This window comes from Tachyglossus aculeatus, chromosome 12 (assembly GCF_015852505.1).
Source record: "Tachyglossus aculeatus isolate mTacAcu1 chromosome 12, mTacAcu1.pri, whole genome shotgun sequence".
Lineage (NCBI taxonomy): Eukaryota > Metazoa > Chordata > Mammalia > Monotremata > Tachyglossidae > Tachyglossus > Tachyglossus aculeatus.
This window is the reverse complement of record NC_052077.1, coordinates 22,646,134-22,670,479: the sequence shown is the minus strand read 5'-3', so window position 1 is coordinate 22,670,479 and position 24,346 is coordinate 22,646,134. Positions and strand designations below refer to the sequence as shown.

Sequence of the window (24,346 nt, the reverse complement as noted above, 5' to 3'; positions counted from 1 at the left end):
CGGGCTCACAGTCTAGAAGATGCATTGTAGACACCCCAGTCAGCATTCTGACTCCCTCACGCGTGTGCTCGGCCTGACAGCACAGAAGCATGTTGTCAGAAGAACCTGCTCCAATTCTAACCAGACATGACGTATGAATAATAGTAATAATGATGGCATTTGTTAAGCGCTTACTATGTGCAAGCACTGTTCTAAGCGCTGGGGGGATACAAGGTGATCAGGTTGTCCCACTTGGGGCTCACAGTCTTGATCCCCATTTTACAGGTGAGGTAACAGAGGCTCAGAGAAGTTAAGTGACTTGCCCAAGGTCACACAGCAGACATATGGCGGAGCCGGGATTAGAACCCATGACCTCTGACTCCCACTCCACTGAGCCAGGCTGCTTCTCTGTTTTGAAGGGGTTAAAATCCAAGTTATCAACCTGCTGGAAATGCTTGCTTTATGAAAGCAACCAAGACAACCTTTATGTATATTTGCTACAATTAGGCGAGGGTTCTCTCTGCAGGTTATGGTTTTGTTCTCAGAAAATAGGATGAATTGACAACCTTCAATATAACTCTCTTATGTGGCCTTTTAAGAGAATGTCTACGTGCAAGCTTCTTTGTAGTGAGTTCCAATTCACTAAACAAAAAGTTATTCATCGGTCACCTCAGCACATGCTTGTCATTCCTTTTAAAAGACGTGAACAAAACCTCCTTTTAGTGAGCTAAAACTAACCTTTCAATTTCATCATATTAAGGATTTACAATATTGATATTCTTGCAGACTTAGTGCAGTCAACCCCTGTTCCCCTCACAGGTTTAAATTCCGTTTGAACCTACACGGGACAATACCATCTTGGCAGACTCTTGAGAAATGGGGGAATAGGGAACTCTATATGTTTGTAGTAATTTTGCTGCTCTCCTTTTTCTCCGCAGAATGTGAAAACCTTTGCGTCTTCAGATAGTCTAGCCAAGGTCCAAGAAGTAGCAAGCTGGCTTTTGGAAATGAATCAGGAACTGCTGTCTGTGGGCAGCAAGAGACGACGAACTGGAGGCTCTCTAAGAGGTAATGCTTCCTCAAGCCAAGTGGATGAGGAACAGATGAACCGAGTGGTGGAGGAGGAACAGCAGTTAAGACAACAGGAAGAGGAACATATTGTGCGCAATGGCGAGGTTGTTGGGGCAGAGCCTAGACTCAGAGACCAAAATGATTCCCAGCAAGAACAATTAGAAGAAAACAACAATCGGTTTATTGCAGTCGACGAAGAATCCACTGGCAACCAAGAAGACCAAGAGGATGAAGAGGAGCACGCCGGGGAGCAAGAGGATGAGGAGGAGGAGGAGGAGGAGGAGATGGACCAGGAGAGTGACGATTTTGATCAGTCTGATGACAGCAGTAGGGAGGATGAACACACAAATAGTAATAGTGTCACAAATTCCAATAGTTTCGTGGACTTGCCCATTCACCAGCTCTCCTCTCCATTCTATACAAAGACCACAAAAGTGAGTACATTCTTTTCCTGATTTACACTCTTGCTAATTCAGGGGTCAGGAGACCTGACTGATTGAGACCCAAAATGGTAAACTAAAGATCTGGACCTCTTGATTCAAAAACCACGATGTCTAGAACGAACCTGAACATTACCTACATATTTTCAGCCCTAGGAGTGTTGTATTTTGGCTAATGAAATTTGCACATACATAATCAAGAAGGCAGTTCAGAATTCAAAGCACTAAATGTAGACTCCTTACAAATGAGATGTAACAAAATACTTGGTGGGATTGGGGGTTTTCTTCTTTCCATTCTTCCCCAAACCTCTCAGGCTGTGCAATACTGTTGGCTGTTGTGGGTCATGCTCTGTATAAATAATGAAGAACTTTCCTTCATCTTAAGAAGGTGCCCACGGAGGAGACATGCATACAAAACGGGAAAAAAAAATCTCCACCATCAATATCTATATGTTGGCCAATGTTTCCTTGTCAAGGATATGAGAACCTGGTGCTGTATTTGAACAATCTCCTCTGTTGCACGTAAATCCTTTGACTAGTCAGAACGTATTTAAGTATTTAGCTGTCGACTTTTCCACCGAAAGGAATTTGTGCCTACTTAGCCGGTATGAAAGTAGAATTTTAAACTGTAGAACGAAGCATCAGCATCCCTTTGCTCTTCCATGATTTTTGAGATTCCTGTTTGATCTTCCACATCTTTTATGATCTAAAGATTTCTAATGCTCACTTACACCTATATACACATGGTTATTTTTGAGGACACCTAATTAAATACAGTCAGGATCTTCATCCATTCTGTCCATAAGAAATTCCATTTTGTGTGAAATCTCACACGGTGGATTTTAATAAGACTTTTGTAAAATAGCGTCTGATGGAAAGATTCACGATTCTGAAAGTGTGCGGGGCTGTTATTGGTTTTCTTTAATTTTGGCCTAAAGCAACTGATTTTGGTCCAGACAACGAGGAAGCAAACGGAGGTAAAAATCGTTTGGGCAGTTTAGTGTGCTTTTAAAAAATAAAATTGCAAGAGAAATGAAGAGAAATGTGTAGACGTCTTCCATTCAGTTGGTATCCCAGGGTTTATTGGTTGGATTGACCGTGCTGCCCAACTCAAAGGGGAGAACCATGCAACAACAACCCATCCATTTCTGTCTTTCTTTCCTCGGACACTGTGGGGAAGAGAACACCTTTCCTCTGTTCCTTCTCAGTAGCTCTGCCACCACCAGAGTGAAAGTGTGTTGAAGCTGCTTAAAGGATGTTTTAAGTTGGCCTAGAGGACAGAGCGTGGGCCTGGATCTCAGAGGGACCTGGGTTCTAATCCAGCCACATGTCTGCCGTGTGACCTTGGACAAGTCACTTCACTTCTCCAGACCTCAATTCCCTCCTCTGTTAAAGGGGGATTAAGATTGTAAGCCCTAGGTGGGACAGGGACTGTGTCCACCTTGATCGGTTTGTGTCTAGCCCAGCCCTTAGTACAAGGACCGTCTCTATATGTTCCCGATCTGTACTTCCCAAGTGCTTAGTACAGTGCTCTGCACACAGTAAGCACTCAAGAAATATGATTGAATGAATGAATTGCCTGGCACTTAACAAATACTGTAAAAAAAAAATTGGCCGAAAATCAGCGCACAACAATATTGTTACTAGGAAGGGAGCTTTCGGGAGAGACAGCCCGCTGTTGTTTTCCAGCACCCAAGAGGTGATGCAAGAGAGGTTTTGCACTTTGAAATAGTGCTACACAGCAGAGCCACCATTTCTTAGGTGCTGAGAAATGGTATATTTTCCTTTCTCCCCTCAGCGAGAGGTGGGGTTAGGCATATTTTTTGAACATTAAGGTGTCGTTGATGTCAGTTTCAGTGATCATCTGTTCAAGCGTACCTGAAAAGGAAGACAAAAGACCTGACAAATAAGTCACAGCCTCTAGGCTGACAAGGTGGTAAGCAGTCTCAAGTTACAGGAGGCCCGCCTGTCTTATTGCAGCATCTTCAACCTGCTCAACTTAGAGCAATGGCCAAGCCGCTCTCTGGTTTCTTCTGTTTGCCAACGTTAGAAAATCCCGGGCCTGCTGCTATTGGAAAGAGCACGGGCTTGGGATTCAGAGGTCATGGATTTGAATCCCGGCTCTGCCACTTGTCAGCTGTGTGACCTTAACTTCTCTGTGCCTCAGTTACCTCATCGGTAAAATGGGGATTAAGACTGTGAGCCCCAAGTGGGACAACCTGATCACCTTGTATCCCCCCCAGCGCTTAGAACGGTGCTTTGCACATAGTAAGCGCTTAACAAATAGCACCATTATTATTATTTCACCCAGGATTCAATTAGCAGTCATTTTAACCACTATTGGCTTTCATCGTACGGATCTCGACACAGTGCTACCACTCTGTTCCTGGTGTCTCCGTCACTCAGTCTCTGGTTTATCTCTTCGGATGTGTACGTGTGTGCATGTGCAGCCTTTACTACATGCATTTCTGGATCTCTCTAGGCAAGTGTCCATATATTTGCTGCAACCTCTCTGTCTGGATTGGTTTCTTTCTCACTTTCTCTCCCTTGTTTTATTTCACTCTGCTGGTCTGTGAGCCTGCCACCTCAGAGTTAGCCAATCTTACCTTCCAGAGAGGTGACATAACTGTATGGATTCAGCCTTTACACCGGAGAATGTAGCGTACTGTCTCAGCTACATACCTGGGACCAGAAATTATCTAATAAACCCCATAAGAAATAGCAGATCCTTAAAAAAATAGAAAAGTGCACTCCTCACTTCTGCAACAACCTAATTCAAAAGGGAACCTAAAATGAACAACGTGAAAGACAAATAATTTAGCCTGAAGAAGATTCAATTGCTTTTCTTTTATGCTGTTCATCATAGGGTCCCTATTGAATGGTGCAACTAAATGATTTGAACATTTTTGATCTTGGGATGCCTTTGCTCTCTTTTCCCACTGAAAGGTAGTGTAGCTCCATGTGAACTCCTCAGGGGGATATTTGGTTTGTTTATTCTTTTAGAAAGCATAAAAATTGTGATATTCATGGGAAAAGTCTTTCATTTGAATCTATCCTTCTTCCTCTCCATCCATAATGCTACTACCCTGATCCAAGCAATCAATTACACATATTTATTGAGTGCTTATTAGCCCTCATCGTATTCTGCCTTGACTACCGCGTCAGCCTCCTCACTAAGCTCCCTGACTCCTCTTTCTCTCCCCTCTTCAGTCCATACTTCAGTCAGAGGTCATGGGTTCGAATCCCGGCTCCACCAATTGTCAGCTGTGTGACTTTGGGCAAGTCACTTAACTTCTCTGGGCCTCAATTCATTCATTCATTCAGTTGTATTTATTGAGCGCTTACTGTGTGCAGAGCACTGTAGTAAGTGCTTGGGAAGTACAAGTTGGCAACATATAGAGACGGTCGCTACCCAACAGCGGGCTGAAAGTCTAGAAGGGGGAGACAGGCAACAAAACATATTAACAAAATAAAATAAATAGAATAGTAAATATGTACAAGTAAAATAGAGTAATAAATCTGAATAAATATATATACAGGTGCTGTGGGGAGGGGAAGGAGGTAGGTTGGGGGGATGGAGGGGGGAGAGGAAAGAGGGGGTTCAGTCTGGGAAGGCGTCCTGGAGGAGGTGAGCTCTCAGTAGGGCTTTGAAGGGAGGAAGAGAGCTAGCTTGGCGGATGTGCGGAGGGAGGGCATTCCAGGCCAGGGGGATAACGTGGGCCGGGGGTCGATGGCGGGACAGGCAAGAATGAGGTACGGTGAGGAGGTTAGCTCAGTTACCTCATTTGTAAAATGGGGATTAAGACTGTGAGCCCCCCGTGGGACAACTCGATCACCTTGTAACCTCCCCAGCTCTTAGAACAGTGCTTTGCGCATAGTAAGTGCTTAATAAATGCCATTATTATTATTATTATTATTATTATTATTCACTCTGCTGCCTGGATCATTCTCTCTCTCTCTGCCCCCCTCCCCCCTGCCATCTCCCATCCCCCCTCAAAAAAAGCCCAACAAAAACCCTATTAAATCCATGTCTCCCATCTCTTCAAAAAAGGAGCAGTGTGGCCTGGTGGAAAAAGCACAGGCCTAGGAGTCAGAGGACCTGGGTTCCGATCCGGCTCTGCCACCTGTCTGCTGTGAGACCTTGGGCAAGTCACTTCACTTCTCCCCACTGGGTTTTGTTACTTAAATGGGCTTCCATCATGGATTGCTGCGTGCACATACAACATTAAGTTGAGAAGCAGCATGGCTCAATGGAAAGAGCCCGGGCTTGGGAGTCAGAGGTCGTGGGTTCAAATCCTGGCTCTGCCGCTTGTCAGCTGTGTGACTGTGGGCAAGTCACTTAACTTCTCTGTGCCTCAGTTCCCTCATCTTTAAAATGGGGATTAAGACCGTGAGCCCCACGTGGGGCAACCTGATCACCTTGTAACCTCCCCAGCGCTTAGAACAGTGCTTTGCACATAGTAAGCACTTAATAAATGCCATTATTATTATTATTATTATTATTAAGTAGTCTGTCAGCAATGGTATTTAGTGAGCTCCTTCTGTGTGCAGAGCACTGTACTGAGCTCTTAGGAGATTACAATATAACAGAATTGATAGACACATTCCCTGTCCACAAAGAGCTGGTATTAGTTAAGCGATTTTGGTATCATGTTTACTGTACTGGACACCAATTTTCTTATTCCTCCTATGGTAACAGTCGTTGTTCCTTCCATAATGAAGATAATACTTGGGGTTTTGTTAGGTGCATAGTATGTGACAAAAACTGAAGTATATAAACTCTGAGGTATATAGGGAAGCGGCGTGGCTCAGTGGAAAGAGCCCGGGCTTGGGAGTCAGAGGTCATGGGTTCTAATTCCGGCTCCACCACTTGTCAGCTGTGTGACTTTGGGCAAGTCAGTTCACTTCTCTGTGCCTCAGTTACCTCATCTGTCAAATGGGGATCAAGACTGTGAGCCCCAGGTGGGACAACCTGATAACCTTGTATCTATCCCAGCGCTTAGAACAGTGCTTGTCACATAGTAAATGCTTAACAAATGCCATTATTGTTATTATATGCAATACAATCAGATGAGACACCAACTCAGTCTTCATGAGGCTCACAATCTAAGGGGGGAGGGAAAACAAGTATCTTATCTCGATTTTGCAGGCGAGGAAACTGAGGCACACAGAGAAGCATTGTGGCTCAGTGGAAAGAGCACGGGCTTTGGAGTCAGAGGTCATGGGTTCAAATCCTGGATCTGCCAATTGTCAGCTGTGTGACTTCGGGCAAGTCACTTAACTTCTCTGTGCCTCAGTTGCCTCATCTGTAAAATGGGGATCAAGACTGTGAGCCCCCCTGTGGGACAACCTGATCACCTGGTAACCTCCCCAGCACTTAGAACAGTGCTTTGCACATAGTAAGCGCTTAATAAATGCCATTATTATTATTATTATTATTATTATTATTATTATTATTATTGCCTTCTCTGTGCCTCAGTTACCTCATCTGTAAAATGGGGATTAAAACTGTGAGCCCCCCCCTTGGGACAACCTGATCACCTTGTAACCAGCACTTAGAACTGTGCTTTGCACATAGTAAGTGCTTAATAAATGCCATTATTATTATTATTATTATAAGCTAGGCGACCTGGCCAAGGTCACCCAGCAAACAAGTTTTCAATAAAAACAACTGTGGTATTTGTGAAGCATTTACTGTGTGCCAAGCGCCATATTAAGCTATGGGTTAGATACAAGATAATGAGATAAGGCACCATCCCCATCCATATGGGGCTCACAGTCCGAGGGATGGGGAACTGGTATATTATCTCCATTTTACAAATGTGATAACTGAGACACAAATAAAATAAAGTTACTTGCCAGAGGTCACACGGTAGACAAATGACAGAGCTAGAATTAGAATGCAATTTCCCTGTCTCCGAAGCGCATGCTCTTACCTTGAAGCTGGGATGCTTTCCTGTCGTATTCAGTAATATTTAGTGTTCCTTTTGACTAAGGTAAATCATTATATTTCATAAAATTGGGAGGTTTAAATTTATGCCAAGAGGGATGGTTAACATTAAATAAGTGGATCTGCTGTGAATGGGATCATAAATAAAAAACTGGAGAGAGTGACTAACCTAGTCCTTAATTAGATCAATCAATCAGTTAGTGGAATTTGAGTGATGACTGTGTGCAGAGTACTGTACTAAGCTCTTGGGAGAGCTTAATACAACAAAGTGGGTAAACATGTTCCCTACCCTCAAAGAGCTTACAGTCTAGAGGGGGTAAAGTAATAAAGCCCAGGGAGAGCCAATAAAAGTAGAAGAACAATTATGATTGTGTAGTGGAGTTGAAAAGGGCATTACTTCTCTGAGGGCCTGGTAGTTCATACATAAAATTGCTGTTAACTTTTCCTCATCTCCTTTTCATTATAAAACATTATAGCTTATAGAATCATAAAGCTAGAAGGGTCCTCAGGAGGTCATCTGCATAACCACACCTAAATTATTGAAGTCTTTGTTAATCTTCCCTTTTAAGATCTTCAGTTTGGAGAAAGCTGGTATTCTCTCAGTGCTTAAATCACACTTATACTGGAAATTTCCTCCTCAACTCTTTTCAAACTTTCCTGCCAAAATTTAAACCCATTTTTTTCTTTTTCTGGCCTGCAGATATAGAACAGGTAGTCGTTGTCTTCTCTCAACAATTCTTTGTATAAAGTCCCACGTTGACAGAGGTTGCATTCTTGGAAATGCCATAGCTCATCAATCATCGAGACAGTGGGAAGTAGAGGGTTAGTTTGTTGATGATGGGAAAAGAAGGACAACGATGATGGGAAAAGAAGGACAACGTTACCCACGGAAGCCTAAGGTCTAATACAGCCCTAAAGGGAAGTTGCCTATATCCAGCGGTGGCCTCAGGCATGATTTGAAGTGCACATAGACCAGAGCTTTGAAGTCATCCAACTCTATTTCCTGAACAAATCAAGGACGGGGAGACCAGGATTAATTGAAATCTCCACGTACGCTCCAGACCTTGTTTTCACAATTCATTTCAGTATCCTCTTGCCCAAACCCTTAAATAATTGTAAGAAAGTAATTAGCACAGACTATCAAAAGACAGGGTTTCATATGGAATGAGTAGGAAATCCAGATTGACTCTGGCTCCCTCCTGGAGTTCAAGGGAGCAGGGGACTCATTATTAAGCTGATCTGCACCATTCGATCAATCTGGAGATGTCAAGCTGGTTCCTGGGGGCTTCTGCATGGTTTTCCCAAGAGTCCACTTAAAATTTAGAAGGTCAAATCAGATTGATCTAAGGCGCCCGCAGCTGTGTTGTCTGGGCTTATGTCAGGGTATTTTTTAGCCACCCACTTGCCCTGAGAGGAGGCTGCAGTTGAAGGGTTCTTTCTGCCTGGATCTTGAAACCCTCCGAAGGCCGGACATGCGATCAGAATTGATCCTGGGCCCCTCGCAGCACCAAACACTGGCTCTACCGTCCAACGGCTGTCCAAAGCTGCCTTTCTTCATTCCTTCATTCAGTCATATTTATTGAGCACTTACTGCGTGCAAAGCACTGTGCTAAGCGCTTGGAAAGTACAATTCGGCAACAAATAGAGACATTCCCTACCCAACAGGCCCACAATCTAGAAGGGGGGAGACAGACAACAAAACAAGCAAGTGGACAGGCATCAATAGCATCAATGTAAATAAATAGTATTATAGATACATACAGTGCAACAGAGCTGTAACAAATCAGATTCAATCTAGGCCACACTACCCTCCTTCAGGAAAACTGAGTGAAGAGTCGAGGGGATGGCATGTAAAAGCCTTTACAATGTGCCAAGCACTGGGTTTGATATTAATCGGACTGGGCACGATCCCTGACCCACACAAGGACCACAGGCAGGGGGAGGGAGAATGGGTACCCTGTTCTCCTATTGTAGGTGAGGAAGCCAAGGCACAGAGAAGTTACTTTACCACTAGTCACACAGCAAACAAATTGTGAATCTGGGACTATACCTATCTCCAGAGTCTCCTGATTTCAAGTCGGCTGCCTTTCCCAAGAGCAGGCTGCTTTTTTAAATGGAATCTGTTAAGCCCTTGCTATGTGCCAAACACTGTTCTAAGCCCTGGGATAGGAGCAAATTAATTGGGTCGGACACAGTCCCTGTCCCACATGAGGCTCACAGTCTAAGTAGGAGGAAGAACAGATATCCCCATTCTACAGTCGAGGAAACTGAGGTACAGAGAACAGACGTGATCCCTGCCCACGAGGAGCTTGCTTGATAAGCTTAAAGAGTGACTTTTTATTTGTATTGTTCCGCGTTTGTATTTCATGGGCTTGCTGTTAGCCTAAGTACCCTTACGTAAAGCACCATGGAGATAAATTGTTGAGGAAACTGAGGTACAGGGAAATTAAATGACTTGCTCGAGGTCACACAGTAAGCGATTGGCAGAGTCGGAAGTCGAACCCTGGTCTTTCTGATTCCCAGGTCTGTGCCTCTCGTGTATCTCGAGCGAAACCCCATTTCCATACTCCACCTGGATTGAGTGGGAGGAATTGTGCCTATCAATTCAGTTGTACTGTATTGAGAGGGAGATGGGATCAGACGATCGTGAACCTTCCCAATACTGGCTCGGCGACCAATCCTATCTGCCTGGATCCAAGATATATCCAGGAACTAATATCCCTGCCCACGAGGAGCTTGCTTGATAAGCTTAAAGAGTGACTTTTTATTTGTATTGTTCCGTGTTTGTATTTCATGGGCTTGCTGTTAGCCTAAGTACCCTTACATAAAGCACCGTGGAGATAAATTGTTGAGGAAACTGAGGTACAGAGAAATTAAATGACTTGCTCGAGGTCACACAGTGAGCGATTGGCAGAGTCGGAAGTAGAACCCTGGTCTTTCTGATTCCCAGGTCTGTGGCTCTCGTGTATCTCGAGCGAAACCCCATTTCCATACTCCACCTGGATTGAGTGGGAGGAATTGTGCCTATCAATTCAGTTGTACTGTATTGAGAGGGAGATGGGATCCGATGATCGTGAACCTTCCCAATACTGGCTCGGCGACCAATCCTATCTGCCTGGATCCAAGATATATCCAGGAACTAATATAGCAAAGGTGTCAAAAGATGAGCCATTTGAAGGTTGTTGGATTCTAAATCACCAGTTTTCCCACCTTCAAATTAAAATAATCCCAATTTCTTAAACTTTCTTTTTGTTTGCTATTTTTTTTTTTTTTTTTTACCCACTGCTGGTTTTATTGGTACTCTCTCCAGTTTGGGCATTTCTCTCGTAATATGGGGATACTCCAGCTGAAATTAATGAAAAAATAAGCTTTTTTTCAAAGGAAAATGAATCACAGGGTTGTTGAGCATCCGTTCTGTTCGGAGGACTAAATTGAAAAGTCCTCTTCACAGTAAAGGTGGATAATTGATCAAAAATAAAACATGAAATGATGCTACTGCAACTATTATTTTCTCACAAACTATTATTTGTGAGCAGCAGCGTGGCTCACTGGAAAGAGCCCGGGCTTTGGAGTCAGAGGTCATGGGTTCAAATCCCAGCTCTGCCAACTGTCAGCTGTGTGACTTTGGGCAAGTCACTTCACTTCTCTGCCCCTCAGTTCCCTCATCTGTAAAATGGGGATGAAGACTGTGAGCCCCCAGTGGGACAACCTGATCACCTTGTAACCTCCCCAGCGCTTAGAACAGTGCTTTGCACATAGTAAGCGCTTAATAAATGCCATAATAATAATAATAATTATTATTATTATTATATCAATACATATTAATATATTTTACATATAATATATTAATATATCATATATTACATATAATATATTTATATTTATTTACATATATTTATTATTTATATATAATAAATAACAATATAATCATTATAATATCATTACATATAATATAATATATAATAATATATTATTATAATATAATAATATATAATGTTATAATAATATATGACATATAATATGCATAATATATACAATACAATATATAACAATATATAATAAAATATAAAAATATATTTATATATGTATTTATATATAATATATTCATTTATATTTACATATAATATATTAATATAATATATTTTATTAAAATATTTTATATTAATTAATATAATTAATTATAATTTATTAATGATTATAACGTTGATAATAATATTATTATTATATAATTGTTATATCATCACATCATCACAATCATCATACAATTGCAATAATTAACATCAATTATTAATTATAATAATTCATTAATTAATATTAATAATTGTAATTAACAATATTAACATTATTAATAATATTAATTATGATATTAATTAATGTGGTTAATATTATATATTGTGTTCTATTATAGTATATGATAATTATTATTATATAATAATAATTATTATTATTTTGAAAATGACCCCCAGTAAATGTAGATTGCATCTGTTCACCTTTGAAGCTAAGATTTTTTGAAGCAGGTGTATCAGAGTATGTCTGTGTAAAGCAGTAGAGGGCATAGTTGGACACTTTATTGCTAGGCTACTGCTGAAAGTTGTTTGAACTGCATAGTGAATGCCGTCTTCCTTCATTCTTCCCGGGAACCCTTCCCATCCCACGTTGTAAGCGTGAGGAACCGATTTCGGAGCTGGTTTGGAGCCCATGACACGTCACATTCCCACGGAATCCCGAGCTAGTCGAATTGGAACTTGTAGGCTCTAATTGCTTTTTACAGAAATTAATTCAAGACTAGTTCTGAGCCCCTTGAGGGACAGGGACTGTCTGACCTGATTATCTTGGATGTACTCAGCCCTTTATTCACCCCTCCCCCAGCCCCACAGTACATATATACATATCTATAATTCATTCATTCAATCGTATTTATTGAGCACTTACTGTGTGCAGAGCACTGTACTATTTATACTAGTATCTGTCTCCCCCTCTCGTCTGTAAGCTCACTGTGGGCAGGGAATTTATCGGCCAACTCTATTAAATTCTACTCTCCTAAATGCTTAGTACAGTGCTGTGCACATAGTAAGCGCTCAGTAAATATGATTGATTGGTTGATTAGAACAGTGCTTGAAACCTAGTAAGCCATTAACAAATGCCATAATGAGATAGCATGAGAAGGCTATTTATTTTTTTAACTACTTATAGCAGGAAATACAGGACCTATGCTGTGTGGTTCATTCATTCAGTCGTATTTATTGAGCACTTACCGTGTGCAGAGCACTGCACTAAGCGCTTGGAAAGTACAATTCGGCAACAGATAGAGACAATCCCTACCCAACAACGGGCTCACAGTCCAGGGTCTTCACACCCAGGATCCATTTTGTTCAATAGTTCTTATTCATATAATGCTAAAGTAAAACCATTTGTCACGCTATCATTTCCCTTACACCACTATGTGCTTCACCATTACACAATCATTTATTAAAGCATCTATCAGTGGGTGTGTATTCATAGTCTCTTGAAGCGTATTCATAAAAAATGGCATTAACAGAATAAAACTATCAGTTTGCGGTTCACCATCTGATTTCAGTTTCGGGGGTCTAGAATGGTTTGTCCCAGAAGACCTTGCTTGCACCTCCTCCAGGAGGCCTTCCCAGACTGAGCCCCTTCCTTCCTCTCCCCCTTGTCCCCCTCTCCATCCCCCCATCTTACCTCTTCCCTTCCCCACAGCACGTGTATATATGTATATATGTTTGTACATATTTATTACTTTATTTATTTTACTTGTACATATCTATTCTATTTATTTTATTTTGTTAGTATGTTTGGTTTTGTTCTCTGTCTCCCCCTTTTAGACTGTGAGCCCACTGTTGGGTAGGGACTGTCTCTGTATGTTGCCAACTTGGACTTCCCAAGTGCTTAGTACAGTGCTCTGCACACAGTAAGCGCTCAATAAATACGATTGATTGATTGATTGACCTCTGCATAAAGAACTGAAGGGTGAACTTCCAGAAATGCCCTCCAGTCCCAAATATCAACAGTTCAGCCTTGGAGAGTGTTGGGTGGCAGGTCTGCTCAACCAATCAATGGTATTGGTTGAGCGTTTACTGTGTGCAGAACACTGTACTAAGCTCTTGGGAAAGTACAGTTCAACAGAGCTGGTAGACGTGATCCCTGCCCACAAGGAGCTTGCTTGATAAGCTTAAAGAGTCCCTTTTTATTGGTATTATTCCGTGTATGTATTTCATGGGATTGTTGTTAGCCCAAGTACCCTTACATAAAGCACCATGGAGATAAAATGTTGAAGAGTCCAAGTAAAACTATTTCTCCAGATGTGATTTCCTATCCCAGCTCCCAGTTTTCCAAGTTGTATTGGAATGCTCTCCCTCTGCCCATCCACCAAGCTAGCTCTCGTCCTCCCTTCAAGGCCCTACTGAGAGCTCACCTCCTCCAGGAGGCCTTCCCAGACTGAGCCCCTTCCTTCCTCACCCCCTCGCCCCCCCTCCATCCCCCCATCTTACCTCCTTCCCTCCCCACAGCACCTGTATATATGTATTTACGTTTGTACATATCTATTACTCTATTTATTTATTTATTTGTTTTACTCGTACATATCTATTCTATTTATTTTATTTTGTTAGTATGTTTGGTTTTGTTCTCTGTCTCCCCCTTTTTAGACTGTGAGCCCACTGTTGGGTAGGGACTGTGTCTATATGTTGCCATCTTGTACTTCCCAAGCGCTTAGTACAGTGATCTGCACACAGTAAGCACTCAATAAATACTATTGATTGATTGATAGCGTGAGCATATGAACCACAAAGATTCCGTGCTATAGGTGACTGTTGACTTCTCTGACAACTCCCGTTTTGAACCCTGTTATATGCAAATTTATAAGTATTAAAAATAATCCCTTATGATTAATTAAAAGGTCTCAAGTATTTTTAATAGTTGCATTGTCTAATTTTCTCTTTATCCAGATAATGTATATATAGCAGGAGCTAATTATCATTTTAAGCGGTTCGAAATACTCTTAAGCGGTATTTCCTTAACTTGGCAAAGCTACTGAAGATTAGAAAGAAATTGAAGCGCTTGCTATCTAGTTTACTGTTCTATTGATTATACTACCCTGTGTTTGCCAGAGAATATCACTCCCTATTTTTGAAAAGAAATAATGGTTTGTCATGTAGAAGCAGCATATTAACTTTGTTATCGCGGTTCTTATTATTATCCTGGTAACTGAAATGAAAGGACAGATTGTGACTGCAGTCCAACGGAGTGAAATAGTGCCCAAGCATCATTTGAGTAGTTGCTTTTGGCATCCTAAGGCACAGCCTCATGTGGGTAGGGAAAGTGTCTGTTTTATTGTTATATTGTACTGTCCCATAGCCTAGTGATTGATTAGCCACTCGGTTCCCAACAGGCATGGAGGATGGGTCCAGGTGTGTCACATCATCCAGCGCCTAGTGAGAACGGAAAGGCCTCTGGACCAGATCCACAGTTTGAGGGGAGGGATTCGACAGTCACCTCTGATGGCTAGGCCGCCTGTTATCCATGAAACTTTATGCCTTTATTTTTCTAAATCCACGTCTGTGTCACTGAGAATGTAGACACCATTCTTTTCTGATTTGAACTTCAATTTCTAGTTGCATTATTTTGATTTTTTTTTTTGTCCTACCAAGTTATTTAGATGTTTGGGGACCATTTTAATCACCCAGTTATTCAGTAGTATTTTAGACTGTGAGCCCACTGTTGGGTAGGGACTGTCTCTATATGTTGCCAACTTGTACTTCCCAAGCGCTTAGTACAGTGCTGTGCACACAGTAAGCGCTCAATAAATACGATTGATGATGGTAGTATTTATGGAGCACTCAATGTGTGCCAAGTACTGTACTAAGCACTTGGGAGCGCACAGTACAAAAGAGTTGGTAGACGTGATCCCTGCCCACAAGGAGCTTACAGTTTAGGTGGGGAAACAGACATTAAAATAAATTACAGAAAGGGAAAGTATAAGTATATGTACCTAAGTGCTGTGGGGCTGGAGGTGGGGAGAATGTCAAGTGCTTAGAAGTACAGGTCCAAGTGCATAGGCGGGACAGAAGGGAGAATGGGTAGGGGAGTATGAAGGTGGTTCACCTTTCTTGAACCACTTTATTTTTGTCTGTAATGGTTTTCAACAGTTCAGTTTCTGAATGAAGGCAGAAGGAGTATAGTTCCTTAATGCTGACTTTGACAGACATAAATGTGGGGCACTACAATATTCATCCAAGCTTTGGATTTCATTGTAAGCCAATTGAGTATAGCTACCATATTCGTAACACAGAACAATCTTTAAACTCTAGGTTTATCCTCAAGCCAGGTTTAAAAAATACCGTTTTTGTCCTTTTTTTTTGTTTGCCTGGCATTTCTAAAGAAAGTATTAACATCACTTTATCCTGATGTTAAATAAAAAAGCTGGTAAATCAATTTTGGAGATTGGCAAGCTCATTATTTTATAGTGGTTTATTCACTTGTATTTCCATTAGGCACCCAAGAGCTTATTCAGATGTATCGCTAAAAACTGCCCTTCTCCATCCAAACTAGTACTACTCCATTGATCCAAGCACTTGTTTTATCTCGCCTTGACCACTGCATCAGCCTTCTTGCTGACCTCCCCACCACCTGTCTCTTCTTCACTCCAGTCCTTACCTCACTTTGCTGTACTGATCGTTTTTCTAAAACTAGTGAGGTCCACATCTCCCCACTCATCAGGAACCTCCAGCATTTGTCCATCCACCTCCGTATCAAACAAACCATCGGCTTTAAAGCGCTCAATCCGCTCACCTCCCCTTACTTTACCTCGCTGATTCCCTACTTCACTTGCAAAATGCCAACCTATTCACTGTACCTTGATCTCATCTACCTGGCCACCAACTCCCTTGCCCATGACTTCCCTCTGGCCTGGAATTCCTTCTACCGCCATATGTGCTCGACTACCACTCTCCCCATTTTAAAAGCCTTATTAAAATCACATCTTCAAGAGGCCTTCTTTGCTCCCTTCTGCATCCTATGGAATTGGATCTCTACCCTTTAAGACCTGATATTCAGCCACCCTCAGCCCCACAACACTTATGTACATACCTGAACATAATATTAATGTCTGTATCTCCCTTTGGCCTGTAAGCTACCAACCCTTGTATTCTACTCTCCCAAGCTCTTAGTACAGTGCTTTCCCAAAATATGTGCTCAATAAGTACAATTGATTGATTGGTCATTTGCCTCTGATTATACATAGGAGGTTGAATATTTTTTTAAAAAAATTCTGACTAGTGATGGTAGCCTTGGTTGCCAAGTTTGGTGGGGGGTGGGGAATGGAGGCTCCTTGTGGGCAGGGAATGTGTCTGTTTATTGGTATATCGTACTCTCCCAAGTGGTTAATGCAGTGCCCTGTACACAGTAAGCGCTCAATAAATACAGTTGAATGAATCGAATGAAAGATGGGGAGTGACGAGTGACAAGCAACTGCTGAATTCAGATGCCGGCAAGCAGCCCAGGGTTTTGGGTCAGAGGTAGAGCCATGACTGCTGGCTTTTTAGTTCCCAGTAGAGTCTGGAGGTGGGGCTCCCACCCCCTGTTACCCCAAAGCACCTGTTCCACGATTTTTCCATATACCAGAGCTGAGTTCCAGACAGTTCTAGCATACTTACAGCTACTTAGTGTGATCCAGGGATTGGGAGTCAGAAGATGTGGTACTGTGTGACCTTGGACAAATCACTTAACTTCTCTGTGCCTCAGTTACCTCACCCGAAAAGTGGGGATTGAGACTGCGAGCCCCGCATAGGACAACCGGATCACCTTGTATCTACCCCAGTGCTTAGAACAGCGCTTGGCACGTAGTAAGTGCTTAACAAATACCATAATTATCATCGTTGTTATTATTATTATTATTATCCTTATGCTGAATTTCTCTAACAATTACAAGTAATTGATCCTAACACTTTCAGAAGTGGAAAGGATGTCTATTATCTTATTTCAAAAACCCATCGATCAGTTATTTATTGAGTGCTTGTTGTGTGCAGACCACTGTACATATGAATACAAATACAAAACAAAAGTTCATCATCATCATCAATCGCATTTATTGAGCGCTTACTATGTGCAGAGCACTGTACTAAGCACTTGGGAAGTACAAATTGGCAACATATAGAGACAGTCCCTACCCAACAGTGGGCGCAAAGTTAATTTGCTTGGAGCATAGACACAATTTATGAAAAGATTTTGATTCTATAAACAAAGCCAGCAAGGCTTGTCAAGTTATCTGAACTTTAAGAAAAGAAGAGCCAGGACCTTGTTTAATCTACCTTTAGCTTCAAGTAGACTGTGGTCTTGGAAAATTGTAAATTGACATACCATAGCTTCGCAACTCTGCAAAGCCCGCTGCCCACCAAGAATTCTAAGAATCCCCCCTTGAGAGGAAAGAGGACACACCCTATTCATTTTATCTTACCTCCTTTCAGCTCCTCTTCAAGTAGTTGGATTGATCCGTGTCCAAAGTTCTCAATTTAGCCTTTTAAAAATCTGGTCCACATGTTCTTTGGTACACAGATTAAATAATGGAGTCTGCATGAAGTAGGGCTAGTTTCTTGAGATCTCACTTTCCATAAGTTTAAAAACTATCTGAAAAATACAGTATTTAAAGTATACGAGGAAAGGAAAGGAGAGGTGAGGTTAGAAGCCTCCTGCTCTTCTGTTTTCCAAATGTCAGACTCCCTCAACTTTTTCTTTCCCTATGCCATTTGTTAAGTGCTTACTCTATGCCAGGCACTGTACTAAGCACTGGGGTAGATACAAGCAAATCGGGTTGGACACAGTTCCTGTCCAGCATAGGGCTCACAGCCTTAATCCCCCACTGTTATACCGTGTCCCCAAAACCATAAATTCTGACATACTAGTAATATAGCCCCAGTTTCTTTTTCAGATGAGGAAAATGTTTTTGGTAGTTAGAACTAATGAGTGGTGTTATTTATGGGAAAACAAAGGTAAAAAGAGATTGTGTTTAAATCCACCAGATAGGCTCTTAGAAAGTAAATTAGCATTGATAGTGTTGTTTGTCAGCAGTGACCAAGAACGTTGATCCTAAAGCATTCCTTGCTTTTTTCCAAAATGCAGACGTTCTTCATTTTACATATCTTGATTGATAATAATAGCCATATGCCCTTTTGTTAGCATGCTATTAACCAGCTGAGAAGGATTACGTAGATTAATTTGTGGATGCCAGTGTAACAGTTGGCCGCATCACGTTTTCTAGATAATACAGAGCTTAGAATTGCAATATGAAAATGATGTATAATTTTATTGTCTCCCTTAGAAGGTGGTTTCACTTTTACCTTTGTCTGACACCTTATGTATTCTCATTTTCTGCATTCTCTTTTTAAGTAGGATGAAGTCTGATCATGTGTGGGATTTCGAATGTAAGGACCTACCTCTTTTGTCATGCTTTCTAGGTGATGATCTTGAAAATTAAAATCAAGGCAGAGAAAAAGGGCAGCATGGCAGCATGTTTTGTAACAAAATAATCATTGATTAATGCAGCACTAAAACCTGAAATTATATTGTTTCCCCTCTTGAAGGTTTTTTTCCTTTTTGTCTTAAAAAGGGAAAGAAGTGTCGAAAGACAAAGGCGATTGAATTTTCAGTAATCCTTTCTAATAAGCATTTGAGTTTTCTAAAACTGTGTTATTAAAAGGCACATTTAATTCCACTAATGCTGCCTCTAAACTTCAGGGTATTTTGTATAAATTCATAATTCTAGACTGTAAGCTCATTATGGGCAGGGAATGTTTCTGTTTATTGTTATACTGTACTCTCCCAAGCACTTATTTCAGTGCTCTGCACACAGTAAGCACTCAGCAAATCTGATTAGCTGAATGACTGATGTAAAAATGGGGAGTTTTTCACTGAAAATTGTAGTGTTTGGGAAAATTGGTTTAATATGAGGTTAGAATTCATATTTGCATCAAAATAATATTGCTACACTCATGCCATTTGCTCCTTCTTTAATTTTCCATGGATTTGCTTAACTTGGTGTTACCAAAGTGATTGTTGTAGAACCAGCATAACTAAAATATCTATTGTTTAATCTCATTCTTGTCATAGTTGAAAAGAAAGGTGTATCCACAATATAAATAAATAATCATCCACTGGATTCTTGGAGAGCAGCTGTGTCAGTCATTTATAACAGCTGGTGCATCCCTGCAAAGGCTAGAAAGTGAAACCTAATCATGAGGCTAGGCATGTTACAGAGAATCTGGATTGCCTAGACATTTCTGGAATATTTGTAAAATTCAAGATGATGCATTTGGATTTATGTGTCATCTAAAGTATTTCATTAAATGTTAATGAGAGGAAAAAATCATTTGAAACTATGCTGGTTTAATAGGGAACACATGCTGGGGAAATGGAAAATGAAGCCAAGATCATGGAGCCAGATAATTATTGTTTTTATTTTTGCCAGGGATACTTTATCAATTTAATTTAAAAACATTTTCAACCAATACATTACCTAAAACCAAACCTATATCATTTTCACAGTGAGGATACCATATTTTTGCAAGTGTAGAATTTTAAGAGATCATTTACAAAATGAACAGAGTTCTTTACACAAAGTTGTGAAATTTTAAATACTGTTTTCCTCAACTGGAGAGACCAAAAGATTAAAGAGATTAAAATCACAGCATTTCTTGAGGGAGGATAGTTAGTTTAGTTACCGATGAGGTTTTGGGGTGCCCGAATTATTTTTATGTGGATTCTTTTGGAGTTCCAAGTACTTTTTCCAGAGTCCTTTTGTAATTGCCCCTTCGGTCCATTCTTTCTCCACCATTAAATAAATGAGGCAGCAAATGTTGCTGTCCTTAAGATAAACAGTGGTAAAACAACTGAAAGAAGTACCAGCATATTTGAAAAAATAGCACATTCATTATTCAATAATTTGGGGTTTCTACAATTACTGTGGAGATTGAAATGTTGCTTTTTAGAGTACCCTGATGCTTTTGAAACTTCTAGTTTAACGTGCAGTTAAGTAGGGCTGCTTTAAGTCTACAGTGTAGGTCCTTATTGAAAATCCCTATGTATCCACATCTCCCATTTCATTTCACTGTGTTCAGCCACCCCAACACTAATGCTCTTGTAGAATTTATGGGGATAGTGCTGTTTAATTTTTTTAGGTCAGTATTTCACATATGTTTTCTTACTGAGATAGGCTGAAAAATGTACTTTTGGTTTAAACACCTCTCTCCTCAATTATTAAAATATTTTGACTGATTTTAAGTAATTAAAGGCCATTTAAATTTAACATTAGATAATATGTCTATTTAGCATTGGCAGTGTCCGATAATAATTTGGCACACAAAGTGCCTTTTTGCTGACAAGGATTTGAAACAGGACACTTTGAAAACCAAGTATTTTAATCTATATCCACAAAAAATCCAATTCAGAGTCTTATTAGTAAGAATTGCTTTGGCTATTTTATCTTGTAACTATATACACATATGTATATACATATATGTGTGTGAAATCACTGTTGGAATATTATGTTGATCTTTTTAGATTTTGAAAATCCGTAAATGCATTTACCTTTTTAGTGTTATTGTGCACATTCTTCTTAAGGAACAACCACTGAATTTATTGCCCTTTACCTGAACATTCTATTTCCATGGAACCAATTAAGATTGCTAACCAAGGATTATGTCTATCAACTCCATTTTATTGTACTCTCCCTAGCACTTAGTACCATTTTTATACACAGTAAGCGCTCAGTAAATACCATTGATTTAATAGAATTATTGGACTTGCACAACTTCCATTTGAACAAGTTCCAGCTACTCAAGATATGTATACTTTTATACTTGAAAAATAGGGAATTCCTCAGAGTGAATAGAAGACAAACCAGGGAATAGAATAAAAAAGGAATAATTCAAATTCAGGCAAGCTTTATTTTTAGTATAAGCTACTGAAAGTTCTCCGAAGGTGATAACCTTGTCTTTTGGCCCAACTTTAGATAGTATGAAGGAGTTCGCGGCAGGAAGGAATATTCCCGGTAGCATTTGGAGAGGGAAAGTGTTATCAGGTGTATGTTAAAGGTTGGGAATCTGAAAGCCCAGTGAAACAGAAATGGAATGATAACTCATGTTCCATGTTTCCTAACTGGTCAGTCTATTTTCAGGAGACTAGTGACTCTAAGACACCCAAAAAAAGTCAATCCAAAGGCCTCTCCTGGATATCGAGCCTATCCCTGTGGATCCCAATCAATCAATCGTGCTGAAGGCATGTGAAGGCGGGGTTCAGAGGGTCAAAGTTTTCATGGAAGGGGTCAATGCCCTAGCATCTACCGGTCAGCTTCTATTTCTTTATTATATTTTCCCTCTCAGGTAGGCAATGTCCAGTAAGACGTTTCCAGTTGGATTAGTATCCACCTTATTAAATTGTATTTCTGTGATGGGAGGACTAGGCCTGATGGATCTTCCATAAACTCTGACATGCTGTTGCCACATACCCTGCCAGTAATCAGTGAATAGCCATGGAAAAGATCTCTGCTTCCCTTCAGTGTTGAAGGGAAACCTGTAACGCGATAGATAATAACTCATTTCTCTCTTGGTTTATACATTGATTCATTCAATCGTATTTATTGAGTGCTTACTGTGTGCAGAGCACTGTACTAAGCGCTTGGGAAGTACAAGCTGGCAACTTGTACTTCCCAAGCGCTTAGTACAGTGCTCTGCACATAGTAAGCGCTCAATAAATATGATTGATGATGATGATATAGAGACGGTCCCTACCCAACAACGGGCTCACAGTCTAGAAGACTGTGAGTTCTAGTTTTTGCTTTGTATAAAAGGCAGTTCTGTAGTACTGTCTCGTGCTCTGGGAAGTTACAGGGCATTCTGAAGGCCTATGAGAATTGGATGATTTGTCTACAATTGAGGACTTTCTGAATTCTTTATCATATTAAATGACTTCAAGGCTGTTAATAAGTTTTATAACCTAAGAAGAGTGTGTCTTCTCATTTAGGAAAATAGATTACTAGATTTGTATGGTAGTTAATTTTGCAGTGTCAGACTTAGGTGCAGTTTTCCATTTTATCCAGCTGAGGGCAGTTGTTTACCGACAGAACAACTGGTTTAATTCAGGAGCAGGTTTTAACTTTCTTGTGAAAATTTACAGCAGCTTTATTGTTGCCCTCCCCCTCCCCCTTGCCCTCACATTTTACGGTACTTTTTTGTATACCTTGTCCCAGAAAGGCAAAATGATTTAGGATCCACCGCTAAACTAGCTGAATGACACTGGACCTAGCATTTCACTTCCCTTGTTCTTGGTATAAAAACGTTAGGAGTAGCCAGAGTTCATCCTTATTCATCCTCCCCCTCGTCCCTCTCTCCATCTCCCCCATCTTACCTCCTTCCCTTCCCCACAGCACCTTTATATATGTATATATGTTTGAACATATTTATTACTCTATTTATTTTACTTGTACATATCTATTCTATTTATTTTATTTTGTTAGTCTGTTTGGTTTTGTTCTCTGTCTCCCCCTTTTAGACTGTGAGCCCACTGTTGGGTAGGGACTGTCTCTATATGTTGCCAAGTTGTACTTTCCAAGCGCTTAGTACAGTGCTCTGCACACAGTAAGCGCTCAATCAATACGATTGATTGATTGATTCACCCCTCAGAAACATTTTGAGGTTTATGTTTCTAAAGTGTCAGAGTCCCTTTGTAAAACACTCTGTAATTTTTTTTGTAGAATTCCATAATTAAGTTTCTTAGCATATCCTTTTCGTTGTTTACCTACTCATTTGGTTTATATCCTCATAGAACATTTCCAAGCAGAGCAAATACATTAGGCCCACTGTGATCTACTTTAGTGCTCCTCTTTGTCTTTTTTAAAATATTGAAGTATCAAATGGTTTATTCACTTCACTTTAAAAAATATTCAACTTAATGAAAAGAAAACAAATCCAAAACTCTGGGAGGAAGCAGAGTGGGACCCAGGGGTTGGAAGTAAACATGGGTTCTTGGGACTAAGGGAAGCACAGAGCGAGGAAGGAGGAGAGAAAGAAGCAGGGAAGTGGAGGAATGAGACTGGGAGATAAGACCTCTGAGAGATAGAAAGGAGATGCCAAGAATCTGGCTCCTTAAAAAAAATAGTCTGGATTTGTTACAATGCAAAATAAGCCCCACGTTTTTTCATGGGAAACCACTGTATGCATCTTTTTAAAACGTTCTTAACCTGCCCTTTTTCTTGTTGGGTCCCTGAGCAGGGAGACCGTCATGATAATCATCATCATCAATGATATTTATTGAGCGCTTAGTATGTGTAGAGCACCGTGCTAAGTGCTAAAAGACTTGGTAGGCACATTTCCTGTCTAGAGCTGGTAGATTTTCCCCAACACCTATCTTTGTTCCAGACATAGTAGGTGTCCAACAAATATTGATGATGATGATTATGATATTAATAGGAGTGTCTGTGTAACCCTCACAAAGCAGGAACCAAAGGAAAAAAGGTACAGGCGTTACTGCAAGTGCTTTCATTGAGAGGATTCTAACAAGAGCTGTAAGGAACAAGTTGGTCGAAGGAGCATGAGAAAGGAGAAGGAGGTTCAGATGATGTAGAGAAGCCATTTTCACTGGACAAAAAAGGAAGCCTGGAAGGAGAAAGGGGACATAGTTCTAGCTAAGGCAGTGTAGCTTTAAAGCTAAATAAAGGCATTGGAGTCAGACTGACTTCTAATCTTGCCCCTGCAGCTAATGTTGCAAACACTTCTCAAAAAAGGAAATCTTGGTAGGACTTATTTAATGTATTGTACCAGCCACCTAAATTCTACTTCACAGTACACATCTTGTGCTTCTTGTTCTGTTACACTCTAAGGGGATACAGTGTTCTAAGTTG

At 40.6% G+C, this 24,346-nt stretch overlaps 1 protein-coding gene across 5 annotated transcripts in view; it reads left to right on the top strand.

Annotated features, from left to right (window-relative positions):
* The window catches only part of FBXW7 (F-box and WD repeat domain containing 7), a 166,538-nt gene that overhangs the window by 53,639 nt on the left and 88,553 nt on the right, over positions 1-24,346 (top strand). For all 5 annotated transcript variants that reach the window (XM_038755284.1, XM_038755283.1, XM_038755282.1 and 2 more), the window contains exon 2: positions 918-1,484. In XM_038755284.1, the coding sequence (XP_038611212.1) occupies positions 987-1,484 (498 nt within the window). In that variant the 5' untranslated portion in view covers positions 918-986. The remainder of the gene's footprint in view (positions 1-917; positions 1,485-24,346) is intronic.